Raw genomic sequence first — 14,046 nt, forward strand, 5'->3', positions numbered from 1 at the left:
GAGTTGGGAAGTAGCAGAAAGGCAAGTGGCAAGTGCCTTGAAGAGAGCTCCATGTCAGGAAGCAATGTGCATACAGGCTGCATTGGGAGAGGGACGCCCCCAGAATGTTGGGGAGCGATGTGCATGCAGGCTGTATCAGAAGTGTGTCCCCAGAATGAGGCTTGGGATGGTCCTTTCCTACCTTTGTTCCACTAGTTAGCTCTATGAACTTGAGGGACTTTGTTAATCTATCTATGCCTCAGTTTCCTCATCTGTAAAATGAGAATAATGATAGAGTTGTACTGAGGATTAAATGGAACAGTACATGCAGAATGCCTTGAACGGCGGCGGGCCCTGGAGGTTGTTGGCTATGCATCCCCACCATTGTTGCCATCATTGTCATCATCATAACTGATCAGTCCTGGACACTAGGCCTCCAAGACAGACAATGACATACATCTGGAGTATGTTCAGAGGACAGCAGGAAGGACAAGGGAGGGAACTGGATTTCAGGTTGCATGTGAGCAGGTACAAGGTTCTGGGGGAACAGGCGCTTGCAGTGGTTTGAGTAGAGACTTGGGAAATGTGAGGACACACAGTTTTCAGACAGCTGAAGGGCCACCATGTAGAAGATAGACTAAAACAGAATAATCCTTTGGGAAGGAAGTGGAAGGGCTGGGCTGGCAAGTTTAGCCTGAGTCCCAAACCTCTCTAGCAGTTTGAGCTAGTAGTTTGGTGATACTTTAGAAGGGAGGGAGCCACCTAGGCATGGAGGTAGACAAGAAGAGGGGGCACCTGGCTATCAGTCGGGATACCGAAGGGATCCTGGCCCTGGGTAGAGTGCTGAACTGGCAGTCTCAGCTCCTCTCCTACTCCAACGCTGACAGTGCTGGGACAGAGGCCTTGAGGGTGTGTGTGTGTGGGGGGGGGGTGGTGCAGGAATGGGGGTGGAAGCAGCACGGTGAGAAGGGGCTGGCAGACCTCTTGGTGAGGTGATCCTTGCAATGGGCCTTTGGTTTCCATTTCTAGCATGATGAAAGTGCATGGTTTTGATGCCGTCAAAGAACAAATAGAATGCTGACATGTATTTTACATTTTATGTAGCTAATTATATGTTCTATCCCATTTTGGAAAGTTTAAAATATTTCCTCCTTTGGATGTTCGGGTGGGCAAGGTCAGCCAGTTATGATGCCTGTACATGTGCGTGTGCGTGTGTGTTGTGTGTGTTGGAAATACCTTGCCTAGTATCAGCCTCTGCTGTGCTTAATGATATCTTGCTGTGCTGATCTTTTTTACTGTGTCTGGTGAATTCCTATGTATCTTTCATCCTTTGAGAACACCCCCCACCCTCAACACACATCACTGTCAGTCAGAGGGAGGCACAGCCTGCTTTCTGGACACCATGTAGCAGGAGGTGAAATCTGTAGGAGGCTGCAGTTGGCCTGCCTGGATTCATAAACCTGCTCTGACCCTTTCTGCCAGGGGACCCTGGCAAGTTCCTTGCTGCCTCTTTGCTTTCACTTCCTTCTGTATTTAAAACAGAGCCATAGAAATGGACTCATCAATATAGAGCCCAAACGTGCTTGTGGGGGTAGGGGATGGGCAAAACAGGTGAAGGGGATTGGGGAGGGCAGCAAAACTGCAGTTCTAAAATAAATAAGTCCTGGAGATGGAAAGTATAGCGTCAGGACTACAGTTAATAATTTGTAGTGGCGTATACAGACATAGTGACTACGCTTACACGGCGTGCTGAGTACTGTGCAGAACTGCCCAATCCCTGTGATGTCCACCTGAAACTGATAGGATATTGACTACCAACTACACTCAGTACAACCGTGTGGAATTTTTTTCTCCTCTAGTTTTTGACCACTGTTTAAAAATCTCCTTGTGAATTAACTTGAGCTGTCCTTTACTTTTCTCATAAGTTATTCAAGATTTTCTTAGGGATTTCAGTAGTTCCTCATACAGGGATTAATTATTTCTCTCCTGTGTTCTTTAGTTTATTCAGTTTTAGGACAGACAAGCGTTTCGTATGAGAAAGATGGACTCTAGGACCCCCTGGGCTGCTGGGAGTGCTAAAGGAGATGCTCTCTCTAATGCAGAGTTAGTCGGCACTTAGACATTAGCGTGCTATGAGCCAGGCCTCTGCGGTATCACTCGCACACCCCTGTAATACAAACACTGGGCTTCTTATTGGCAGAGGCTGCCTCTGATTTCCATCTGCTTCCCTAAGGCCCAGTGCAAGGTCTGACACTCAGCAGGCCCTCAATAAACCTTCGTTAAATTGGATTTACTGCACCAGAGCATCCTGGGCTACGTGAGGATCACTAGGGCCAGGAGATTGCCGACAGGAGGGCTGAGCCTTTCCACCGCGGGGGCTGCGGGGCCTTGCTATGAAGTTGAATGATTTCTGCGCCACCACAAGGGGTCTGGGGCTCTCCCCCACCTCCATGCTCCCAAGAAACACTGAGGTTTTCTGAAGATGAGAAATTTCACAGCATCCTGCTATCTTTTGGGTAACTGCGTATTTTATGATGACTAATAGGCAATTACTATGGTAATATTGCAATTCAGCATGTGTGAGGTTTGGGAAATGAGAAATTATGGGTAACTACTTTGGACTCATTTCTATGGTAACAAAAAGTAATTGTCATTAAATACCAGTTATACTGAGGCTGTACCTGGTAATTATAGATTTTTATGCCCAGAAACATAAATAAAACCAATAAATTTATTCAAAGGTCTATGACTGTTTACTTATACGTGGCTCTATGGGATACACAATGACAAGCATCTAATTAAGAAATGCAAACCCAACACAGAGTTTCATATTGTCAGATGGAGATGGAGAGTCTGTTTTTCAAATGCAAGGCAACTCGTGCATTGCACATGCTCAGAAGGAATCAGTCGCGGTAGGGTCCTGGAGGGGGTGATGGGATGATGGCAGCGGAAGGGACAGTGTGTGTGCGCAGCCACTTTGGATGCAGGACACCGGGGACTGCCAACACACCAAATCAATGGTAGACGGATTCAGCCCATCGCTCCCAACTCCCAGAGGACGTGTTGTAAAGATCAAATGGGAGCTGCCTTGCAGCTTCTCGGTTCTGTAACACCTGAAGTTATAGAATTTGTCCCTTGAGAACCCAGGCCTCAGATCCCCCCAGAACCCTCCAAAGATGCTCATAGGGCATCAGTACTGGTACCGTTCTTCTTATTTTTTTATTGTGCTAAAATACACAAAACGTGCAATTTACCGTCTTAATCATTTCTAAATGTGAAGTTCAGTGGTATTAAGTACATTCCTAATGCCGTGCTATCATCACCCCCCCCCGTCCATCTTCAAAACCCTTTTTATCTTGTCTACCTGAAACTCTGTACCCACAAAATCCTGACTCCCCATTCCCCTTTCCCTTTAGCCCTTGGTAACCACCATTCTACTTTCTGTGATTTTGACTATTCTAAGTACTTTGTATAAGTGGAATCATGCAGTATTTGTCTTTTCGTGAGTGGTTTATTTCACACAGTAAAATCCGCAAGTTCATGCATGGTATTAGCCAGACCATTTCTGATGGTGCCTCTCCCCAGTGCTACTACTAACTGGCAGAAGATGTCTTCCACCTCCTAGTGCTTTTCCAAGAGGGGAGGAGGGAAATGGAGGCCAGAGGAGAGGAGTGTCTCGCCCAAGAACAAGAAGGCTCAGGAGGGTGGGGATCCTTAGAGCTCCGTTCTCTGCATCCACCTCTGGCCTGTAGGGCAAAGGCCCTGTCTGGGGATGTGGAGAGTCCCTGCATACACCATGTGACTTCAAACCTGGCTCTTCACCTTCATAGCCTCAGTTTCCCCTCTGTTCAAATAGCTATAATAAAAACAGACTCTCCTTTCTCAAAGAGTTGTTGTAAAGATGAAATGTGGTTTTTTTTAATGCCTTTAAAAGATAATGTCTTGTATGGGAAAGACATGTGGCTGCAAACCCAGATTCATGCCACACAAAGATCAAAACAAGCGGGCTTAGGAGGCCGCGTGGGGGCAAGTAAAGGGTTGGGAAAGGGGACACTCGGCCAGGGCTCCTCGGCCCCCGAGACCGGAGCTCCACGCCCTGGCACTGTTACTAAACCCTGATGCTGAGTCTACTTATACCCCTAGGAAATACATGTCAGGGGCCCATTCTGTGCTGGGTGCTCTGCCAAGCTTTGGGGACAGAGGCGGACAAAGTCCTGACTTCATGCAGGCCGCTGTATAGAGAAGGAGGTCGTCCTTAAACAGATAGTCACAGGAGTACCCGCGTGATGACGAGTGGGGCAAGGGCTAGGAAAGGGTGGGGCCGATGCCTAGAGAGTCCTTCCTATGAGCTGGTATTAAGCCTCAGAGTGAGCTGAAAAAAGGTCGCTCTGGGGGAGTGGCCTAAGTGAGACAGCGTGTCCAGTGGCCTCACGTCATTATTTCACACCATGGCATCATTGCTGTCCATTGTGATGTCATCTAATGACTGGGGATGGTTCCTGGGGACGTGCTCTTTGCTGTCACCAGCTGAGGCCCCTCCGACTCCTCCCGGAGGCCATAGTCCAGGCACATATAGTCTGGTTGGCAAACACTGCTGCCTTCCATGGAAAGGGCATTATCTGTCATGCTGCAACAGCTGCCGTCGGCCGTGCTGAAATACTATTTTACTATAAATACCAGAGTATAGGTACTTGTCCTATGAAATATAAGTTCTGCATGATCAAACCCGGGAAGTCTCCTGCCGTTCCTTCCTGGATTGGAGTACATGTGTTTTTAACGGAGAAGAAGGGAGAGGGGGAGAGTGGGAGAGAGAGCAGATCCCTGGCCATGAGGGCGGGCCTGTGTCTCATTCTCCACACAAGGTCTGGCATATCTGGGGCAGACCTGCTTCCCTGCCTGCTCCTCACAGCCCACACAACCCAAGGCAGCTTATTTCACTTTCCTGAGGCTTGAGAGACTGTACATCCTGAAGGGATGTTGGGAGGGAAAGAGGGCGGGAGGGGGGGGACCTGATGGTCTGTGATCCAACCTGTTTCCAGCAATGGGATGAGATCCTCTGAGGTCTGGGGCTGTTGACTGCCCTGAATTCGGCCAAGTACCCTTCCCTCTCTCCCCAACTCCCTTCCTTGCTTCCTTTGCTTTTCTTTCTCACCTTTCCTTCAGTACTCAAGCTAATTTGGGTAGATTTTCATTATTTGCTAGCAGAGAAATCTCGGTGAACACCCTCCTTCGCAAACTTGTGTGAGGATTAAATGAGATTAAGTGTAGGAGAGCTTGATGCGGCACAGAGTGGGCAAGCAGAATTCTTGAAATGGTATTTCCCAAAATGAGTTGAATAACCTCTGATACCACTGGGGGCTGGGAGGAGGCAGAGGGGGGAAACCAGCTGTACAGGGTTCCTTGGGTTCCCCAAAGGTTTCCTTGGTTCATCTTTGGGAAACACGGGGTACATTTTCCCCTCTTGAGATTGCTATTTATTCAGAACTGAAAGATCTTTATAAGAGAACACAGTTAATTTTGCTTAACTCTGTGTTTCCCAAACTCAAACACCAAACTCCCTTCTGCCCTACATTGCGTAGGCAAGTGCCCCCAGGATTGGGCCACACTGCTACAGTCAATGAGGGCTGGCCTGGAGCCCCTCTAAGGCACCTTGAAGCTCTCAATCCTGAATATTATTACTTTTCACCTTCTCCAAATCTTCAGTAGTGAATTGTCATGACTGATAGGCTCTTTGTTGCAACTCAGAGCTGTTTTAGCAATAGGATTAATACCTGTGGTTAGAGATTTGCTCCGGCTCTTATAGAGAGAAATACATATTCTCATGAGGAAAACATTGAGGGTTTAGATTTTAATAGAGAACCATTTTTGAGGGTTGGCACTCTTTTACCCTGAAATCCCCCAATCAGAAAATCTGGAGCTTGAAGACTTATAGAAGGCATCTAGTTCCCCATCACCATCCCAGTGGCCATCAGAGGCCCAGGAGGGGAAACATTTTGGTCAAGGTCACAGACCTCTTTCCATCTCACCATCCCTGTACAACAGAGGATGACATAAATAAGTGCATAGAGTGGACAAAATTGACCTCTGACCACTGCTGCTCTTGTAATTAAACAGAAATGTTAACATAAATCAAATGGTCTTTCCACCACCATTACCGCTAACAATGCCTTCTGTCCAGGGAAGGTGGAAAGGCATTGCTCTCAGGCCTGCAGCAAGCCATAAAACCTGCCAGTGCTAATGAACCATTGCTTGAGCCAATTAAGACAGGAAACAAAACTGTCTTTAATTAAGGCATCATGCATCCCATGGGCTCTCTCTAACTTATACCCAGAGGTATTGGGAAGCCCTGCTGGACCCAGTTGCCATGCTTTTGGAAAGCAGTAAACCAACTCTGTTTAAAAGGGATCTATCTGGGTATTGAAAAATCTGGGTTCTAATCTGAGCTGTGTAGGCTTTAGTTTCTTTATCAGTAAAGTCATCCCTTTCCTTCACTCATGTCCATCAAATAGTTCTTGAGCATCTACTGTGGGCTGATCCCTGCAGCCAGGCACCATGGACACAAGGACCACAAAGGCTCAGTCCCTGCTCTCCGCTGGCCTGAAGTCAATGGGGTCCATGCAATGGGATAACTCTTGTTCAATAACCAGGCCTGTGCGTGCTTAGAGGACGAAATAACTAATTCTGTTTGGGGGTTTGGGGAATGCTTTCCAGAAGGAAAGACATGAGCTGTGGTTTGAACAAGAGTTAGTAAGATAAGGAAGGGATAGCAGGTTCTGGGCAGAGGGCAGCCTTGAGGAAGGTAAGGATCAGGAACCAACAGGACATGTCTAGGGAACTAGGCTTTGCTTAGAGAGGCTGCAGCAATAGTTCTAAGAATGGAGGGTGGGAAGCGAGGCAGAATGTGGACAGATAGGCACCAGGTCACATAGAGTCTCTTCTGCAAAAGCTACAAGGCTGAATGTTACTTTGCAAGGTGTGGGACTAATCCACTCTAAAGATGTGTAATGTGCACAGTGAAATTAGAGAACTAGTCAGTTTCACAGGCTGTGTGACTTTGGGCAACTCAGTTGCCTCAACTGTCAAATAAGAATAATCACACTATCCAAGAGGATTCAATGTTCCATTGGCAGATGATTCACTGGGCAGTTAAATTTTGGGCTATAAACTGTGGTGCTCAGCCAGGAGAAAGAGAGTTCAAGATCTGAGCGCATGAGTGCATGTGGGGCAGGCTCGTAAGCCCACAGCAGAGAGAAATGCTGCTCAGATGACCTGGGATGCCACTTTCCTTCATCAATGACCTCTAAGAAGAAACACAATCAAAACAGTCATTCCTATCACCCCCATACGATATTCTGCCAAGCACATTTGTCCCCACCATTTCTTTTGATTCTCACCAGTGCCCTATCAGGAATGTGATCATTGCCTTCATTATGCAAGAGAAACTGAGCATCAGACCGGAAAGTGAATTCCCCGAGGTTACATGGAAGTGGGTGCCAAAACTTGTTCTAGTTCTCCTAACTCCTGGCCCAGCAAGTGGACCAGAAAATCCTAGCAGGTTACCTCAGGTGGCTGTGCATAAAACATCCAAGGCTCATTAAGTCACATTCTCAAAAATCAGGGTGAAAGTTCCTCTAATGAATTCATGAGTAATATGAAAATTTTCTCAAAAACATATTGCCTTTTTCTTCTGGCTTCCATCCCACCATTCCGTGACTAGCAGCTTCTGGGCTGTTCCCCTGCTCCTCACCTGTAATTGCCCAGGTAGACTCCATCAGGGTTGAGCATTGGTGCAATCTTGAAGACCAGGTGCTCCCGTAGGACACGGGCAATAGGGTGCTGGCTTATAAGAAAGTCAATGATCCCTAGGGAAAGAGAAGAAATCTGGGTTAACCTCAAAGTGTTTCAAGAAGGAAGGAGCACATTTTCCTCAGCTTGGAAGCAGTAAGAGCTCCAAAGGTGATTTTTGGCTTATGTTGTCAAGCATGGTGGGTGTCTGGCTATGGATTAGGTGTTGCCTGGTGAGTTTTATAACCATATTTCTGTTTCCAAGGGACAGTTCAAGACATAATGTTGAAGCCCACGGGCAGATGGAAGAGCGTGTGTCCTGCTGCAGAGTATCATGTGGGCGTCTAAGAAAAGAGCACTTGGGTTGTGCCTTGGAGGGCCTGGATTTTGACAGATAGAGATAGGGGAGAGGCAAGGTAACTCCAAACAATGAATTAAGAGCTACTCTCTAATGTCTAAGTGTTGACATTGGATTGGACAATTACAGGGTCAGGGACTCAGGGATCTAAACCCTCCTATTGCTGGTGGTTACACCAGAAGGCAGAGAGGAGGAGGAATTTGGTTATAGTCACATGAGGAAAAAGAGGTTTCTTCAATGTCCCAACTCTGCCCCTCTTCCCAGTTTGAGAACCCGCTGTTCACAGGCCTGGTTCATGCTGCTTCTCCCTGCACCAGTGCTTGCCTCCAGGTGATCAAATTTAGAAAAGGTGAATTCTCCATGACTCTCCTGCCACAATCAGACAGGCCCTAGGTCTCTTCCTTGTATCTGGCAGATCTGCCCTGTATCTCCATCCCTCTGCTGCTTGTCTTTTTTAGGCCACCACCACATATGGCCTGAATGACTGCGACCACTTTGGGGGCGTGCCCTCATCAGAGTAGCCAAAGGGATCCTCCTAAAGTGCAAATCAGAGCCTGTTAATGCCCTCATTGACTTCCTTCTGGTGATAGCCTGTGTAGCTTGATGAGGGGGCGGGGGGGGGGCGAGGGGGACAAACAACCCAAGTTCTTACCCTACCCTTCCCTCCCTTCTCCACATTTCAACTTCTTCAGAGACCTGGGGAAAAGGAGGTGAAGCGGAGCCCTGGCATTCCATGAAATAACTGTAATGCTGGAAAATGGCAGAAGTGTGTACACGCCTCCCAGAGCGTAGAAGGGAACACCTTTCCTGCTGGAGAGAGAAGGAAAGGCATCAAGGAGAAAGAAGCTTTGGAGCTGGGCCCTGAAAGATAAGCACGTTTTGACAGACAGACAGGAGGAAGCAGCAGGGTAACTAAGAACCAACCATCCATGGGCCAGAGGCAGGCACTTAGCTCCTGGAATGATAAATGGCTCCACAGCACATCCCGAAACTGCTGTGACCAGTGAGGGACATCTCAGGCTTTCCATCAGGCCAGGGCTCAGAATCCATCGGCCGCCGAAAGCCAGTTGGACATCATTTACTTCTAGACCAACGCGGCAGTAGACCAGATGCCCTAATTTATTTGTTGGTCTTCATATTAAAGCTGCAGTTTGCCAGTAAACAGGCAGGCTAATGATGCCAGGTGCCCTTGTTAGGGGCTAATAATTGCTTAATCTGTCCACTAATTGACCCCGGCTCCCAGGGCAGCCCTCCATCAAGGAGCCAGCCTGCGCTCAGGGCCTGGACACGCTGCCTCAGAGGATGGCAGAGAATGGCTTCTGGAAATGGAGTAGCTCATTGTGATCCATCCTCCTTCACAGATGAGCAGATTAATTGGGCTGCCAATTAGGCAGCTAATAAAAGGATGAGAGAAGACAAAGCCAGGCCAGAAGCTGCAGCCATCCAGAGCTTCCTCTCCCATAGTGAGTGCAGGGCAAGGAGAGGAGAGGTTTTAGACTCGTCTTGGCTGGAGGTCAGATACAGTTCAACAGGAATCATTCTGCATGATCAGAAGTGGGAGGAGAGTCTTTTGTGAATGTGTGTGGGGGGTGGCAAGTGGAGAGTAGTGTGAGGAGAAATGTTGGAGAACATAAGAGTGGAGAAGAGTGGAGAGGAAATGCCACCTCCCTGGCCACAGACCAAAAGCCTCCCATGGACTGAGGAAGCAGAAGGACCTGGGCACATGCATTTGGACCCTAACTGGTTATCAGCTGGAGAAGCTACTAGTTTTCTCTGCCTCGTTTCCTCAGCTTGATACAAGAGCAATAATACCCAATCTGGAATCTAACCCATGTGTTGGGGTTAGAACACCTGTACTTGAACTGCCTGACACAACACCTGGAAACGGTCATGCGCTTTAATCAACTCACTGACATGGAGGATTGAGAGGCAACGAGGATAGAACAAGCTGAATGGAATTTGGAACTGGGGGTCCTGGTCTGTGAGGTTTGCTAGCTACATGCCTTGGGAGCAAGGATGCTGAGTTGAAGAAGCCAGCAAACTAGCTGTCGGAGAACCTGGGTTCTAGTTGCGCCTCCGTTACTGGGTGAGCTTTAGAAAGACTCCGGCCTACTCTCCTCTTTAAAGTTAAGAGAAAGAAATTGATAATTCCCAAGGACACATTCCACACTGGCAGTCTGGGATTCCACCCCTTTATTCCTCTCCCCCAGAGTTGAAGGGTCCTCATCTATCAAGTGAGGAGAATAATCTCCCTCCTGCAGGGAGACACAATCAACCTCCTTAGATCAGTCTCTGTTCCTTTGGTAAACAAGTTTGCTGGGTCCTTGCCTTTGAACTGATTTAATCAAGAAGGTGGAAGAAAGCAGGACAATGGGAAGACTGGAGGCATGAGAGGCTGGGGGAGGGGAAGGAAAAGTGGTAGATGATCAGAAATTATAGCCAGGTCACAGAGCTCACTGGCCTGGGCTGACCTCAGCCTGGTCGTGATGAACCTCAGCCTGGTCGTGATGAACCTCACCAGGCAACCCCAATGAGCTATTCATTGTTATTTCTCCCAGTGTACTTGGTTCAGGCCAGGGTACACAGCAGGTGCCTATTAATGCCCATTAGTAGACTGGCCCCAGGCATTCATTTGGCTTTGACAGAGTATAGGGTTAGCTGAACTGAAAATCACTTTCTATAAACATTCACAGGGCCAGGTCTACACCATAAGCCTGGAATTGCAGGATACAGAAGAGTTCTTGCCCTAGCACATGCACGGTGGGAAAGCAACTCCCATTGCAGTGACGGGCAAAGGCTCAGGCGGGAGAATCTGGGGGAGCGCTGAGAACTCGGATCGCCTAGGAAAGGGCTGTGGAGAATGGAGATGTAAAGGACGAGTACAGTGAGTCCAATGAAGGGGTGCCGGGAGAAGGAGCTCTGGACTGGGGGAGCCCACACAAAGGCCAGAAGGTGAGGAAGAAGGCCTGTTGGCTAAGGAAGAGCTCTTCAATTCAGGGGCATAGCTCCATGATTAAAGGCACAGACTATTCAAGCTATCTGGGTTTGAATAGCTGCGTGGCCTAATGTCTCACGGACTCAGTTCCACATCAGTTAAGAAGGAAAGAAAAAGGGGCGCCTGGGTGGCTCAGTGGGTTAAACCTCTGCTTTCGGCTCAGGTCATGATCCCAGGGTCCTGGGATCGAGCCCCTCATTAGGCTCTCTGCTCCGCGAGGAGCCTGCTTCCCCCTCTCTCTCTGCCTGCTTCTCTGCCTACTTGTCATCTCTCTCTGTCAAATAAATAAATAAAATCTTAAAAAAAAAAAAAAAGAAGAAAGAAAGAAGAAAACTACCTTGGGGATTGTTGTGCGGATCTCTGTGAGTCAGTAGAAGCAAAGTGTCTGGCGTGTAGGAAATGGGCGTGTGTGTTGTCTGACTTTGCTCCCGGTTGGTTTGGCTGAAGGTGTGGGGACGAGAGGATGTTGGGAGAGAAAGGGAAGAGGTAAACGGGGATTTGCCAGTCCAGCTGAAAGATATGAGGGGCACAGGAGAGACCACTGCCAACGACAGGGACTGACCTGGGATCCCCCACTGCAGTGTGGAATGGTGTTTGGGCTCAGTGTCCTGAAGGTGGGCAGGGTGGAGGCTGGGGGCAGGCCTAGCAGAGAGCCAGCGAATATAGAATCTTGCAGGCAGGAATCGGGGTCTGACATGGGGCTGACCTGCAGTGACCAAGGTCCAAAAAGATGCAGGGGAAGCAGTGTGGATAGATGGTGACACTGAGGAGGATATTACCTGTCTACCATCCCCAAGAGCATCACCACTCTTCACTGAAATGACACAATCCTGGGGAAGGCTGATCCCCAAATGATGGAGATTAAGTTTCTGGTCCCTGGAAGAATGGGGCTTCAAAATGGAAAATAAGTTCAGTTACAGAAAAGTCTGGAAAGTTACGTTTCCTGGGCCCTGGAGGTTTGAGGATTGGGGCTTGCATCTGCTGTTCAAGTCCTTCTTCCTGCCAGAGCGTGAGCTCCAGGAAGGCAAGGATGGGTCTACCTCTTGGCCACTCTCTTGCCAGCATGTAGCTCAGCACCAGGCACAGGGAATGTCCGCAGTAGGTACATGTGACGTGAAGGAATAAAGATGGACTGGGGATGTGCACTGTATGCTCCTTAGCGGGGCTGAACTGTAATTCTATTGGCTCCATGTACAGGGATCAAAACAAAGTCAGGGTGGTGACATCTCTTTGCTGATGTCTCACATGGGCCTCAATGGGTTTCAGATCCAGTTTTACTAGCTTCAAAGTGATACCCTTTCCATTAAGGCAATATGGAAGAGTCAGAAGTTGATTTGCATGGGATCTGTAGAATGTTTGCATATATGTCTTCAGGATTTTCTCTCTAGAGAGTTCTGTGTGAGATTGCTATTGCCTCTGCTAAGAGGCAATCTGTTGCAATGGGAGGAGCCCAGGCTTCAAGCAAGACACTTGGGGGTCTCTGTGGGACCCAGGGTGGGGGTCACATGAGAACAGCCACTCTAGGCCTTCCCCTCGTCAGGCCCCTGTCTGCCCTGAGCTGAGTCCAACAACCTCAAATCATGGAATCACAAGGAGTCTGGCCCTGAAGAACCTCAAGTTCCTGGTCTTGGTTCTGACCTTTCCACCCCCAATGCTTCCCATTTCACAGATGAAAAGACAGAAGTTGAGGGAAGTGAAAAGCCCATGACCACCCCTTAGTGGGTCTGGTGTTTACTCAGGCTGTAAAGGATAGAGAGAGAGGAGAAGAGGCGGCATAGGTGAGGGATAGGGTGGGAGGAAAACAGTGGGGAAGGGGAGGGGAGAAGGGGCAAAGGTCACCACCTCACCTTAGGAAACATTAGGTTGTGCTTGGTCCTAGTGTTTGTGAGTGCATGGAATGTGTAGGTGTGTGTATCTCCCCTCTCCTCCTCTTATCTCCCCAGGGTAACCCCAAGGAGTGAGCTCTCTGAGGGATGGTCAGCTCTATCTCCTTGTCTGAGCCATGGGGGGGCCCGTGGCACATGGCAGCAAGGCTCACTTAACCCTCACAGCAGCCCCTCAAAGACCATATTGCTGCCCCCATTTTGCAGGTAAAGAAACAGAGGCTCTGAGAGCTAGGAACTTGCTGAAGGTCTAGGCCGGGAGGTGGAGGTGGTAGGACTCACACTCGGGCCTACCCAAGTCCAAGACCTTGGCTCTGCCCACTTCCCCACGCTGTCCTCCAAGGGGTGGTAGGCCTTGCTCATACTAGATAGCATAATTTACTGGTTTAGCTGATTCAGTTACGAAGGGTCTGCAGAGGACAAGTGTTCTGCCACTGGCACTTTTTGGAGTTTTCCCAACAACCCCAGAAAGCTTCAGTGAAAGAACATTCACTCGATCAGAAATCAGATACCTGACCAAACCTTGGACCTGCAATCTGGTCTTCCTGGAGCAGAATTGAGGAGGGCTCCGCTAGCGGCTCTCTCAGGAAAACAGCAAGGAAGGAGGTGGGCTGGGGCACACGACACAGAAGCCACACACCTGGGTTTGCACGCCTTGTGGGGGTCAGAGGAGCCACACTGGGCACCTGCCAGACGCTCCACAGTAACACTTCTTTAGGGCCAAGGGTATTTCAGACACTGTCCTAAATGTTTTATGGCTACAAACTCATTTCATCTTTATAATGACCCTACGAGGCAGGCTTCCCACTGTTATATCCTTTTCAAGATAAGGGAACTGAGGCACAGAGAGATTACACAAGGTCATGCTGCCCTACGTGGAGGAGCTGGGGTTCAGGGTCAGGCTGGCTAGCTCCACACACTGCTGTGTAGGGCCTCTCCCGAGCTCCTTGGACCTTTCCTGTCTTGGCTGGAAAGTGGGGATAGTTTGGCCTCCCATACACCATGAGTGGGGTTTGGGGCAGCCAAGGGGTAACTGAGAATCCCCC

General features: G+C 48.8%; 1 protein-coding gene and 1 long non-coding RNA gene across 6 annotated transcripts in view; one reads left to right on the top strand and one right to left on the bottom strand.

The window, feature by feature from the left end:
* Positions 1 to 14,046, top strand: part of LOC309843112 — a 1,054,942-nt gene that overhangs the window by 456,775 nt on the left and 584,121 nt on the right. The window lies entirely within an intron of this gene.
* AGBL4 (AGBL carboxypeptidase 4) overlaps positions 1 to 14,046 on the bottom strand; it is a 1,624,959-nt gene that overhangs the window by 108,660 nt on the left and 1,502,253 nt on the right. For all 3 annotated transcript variants that reach the window (XM_082688347.1, XM_082688346.1, XM_082688345.1), the window contains exon 8: positions 7,727 to 7,841. In XM_082688347.1, coding sequence (XP_082544473.1) covers positions 7,727 to 7,841 — 115 coding nt within the window. The remainder of the gene's footprint in view (positions 1 to 7,726; positions 7,842 to 14,046) is intronic.

The sequence above is a fragment of the Mustela nivalis genome (genome assembly GCF_964662115.1).
Source record: "Mustela nivalis genome assembly, chromosome: 10".
Classification (NCBI taxonomy): domain Eukaryota; kingdom Metazoa; phylum Chordata; class Mammalia; order Carnivora; family Mustelidae; genus Mustela; species Mustela nivalis.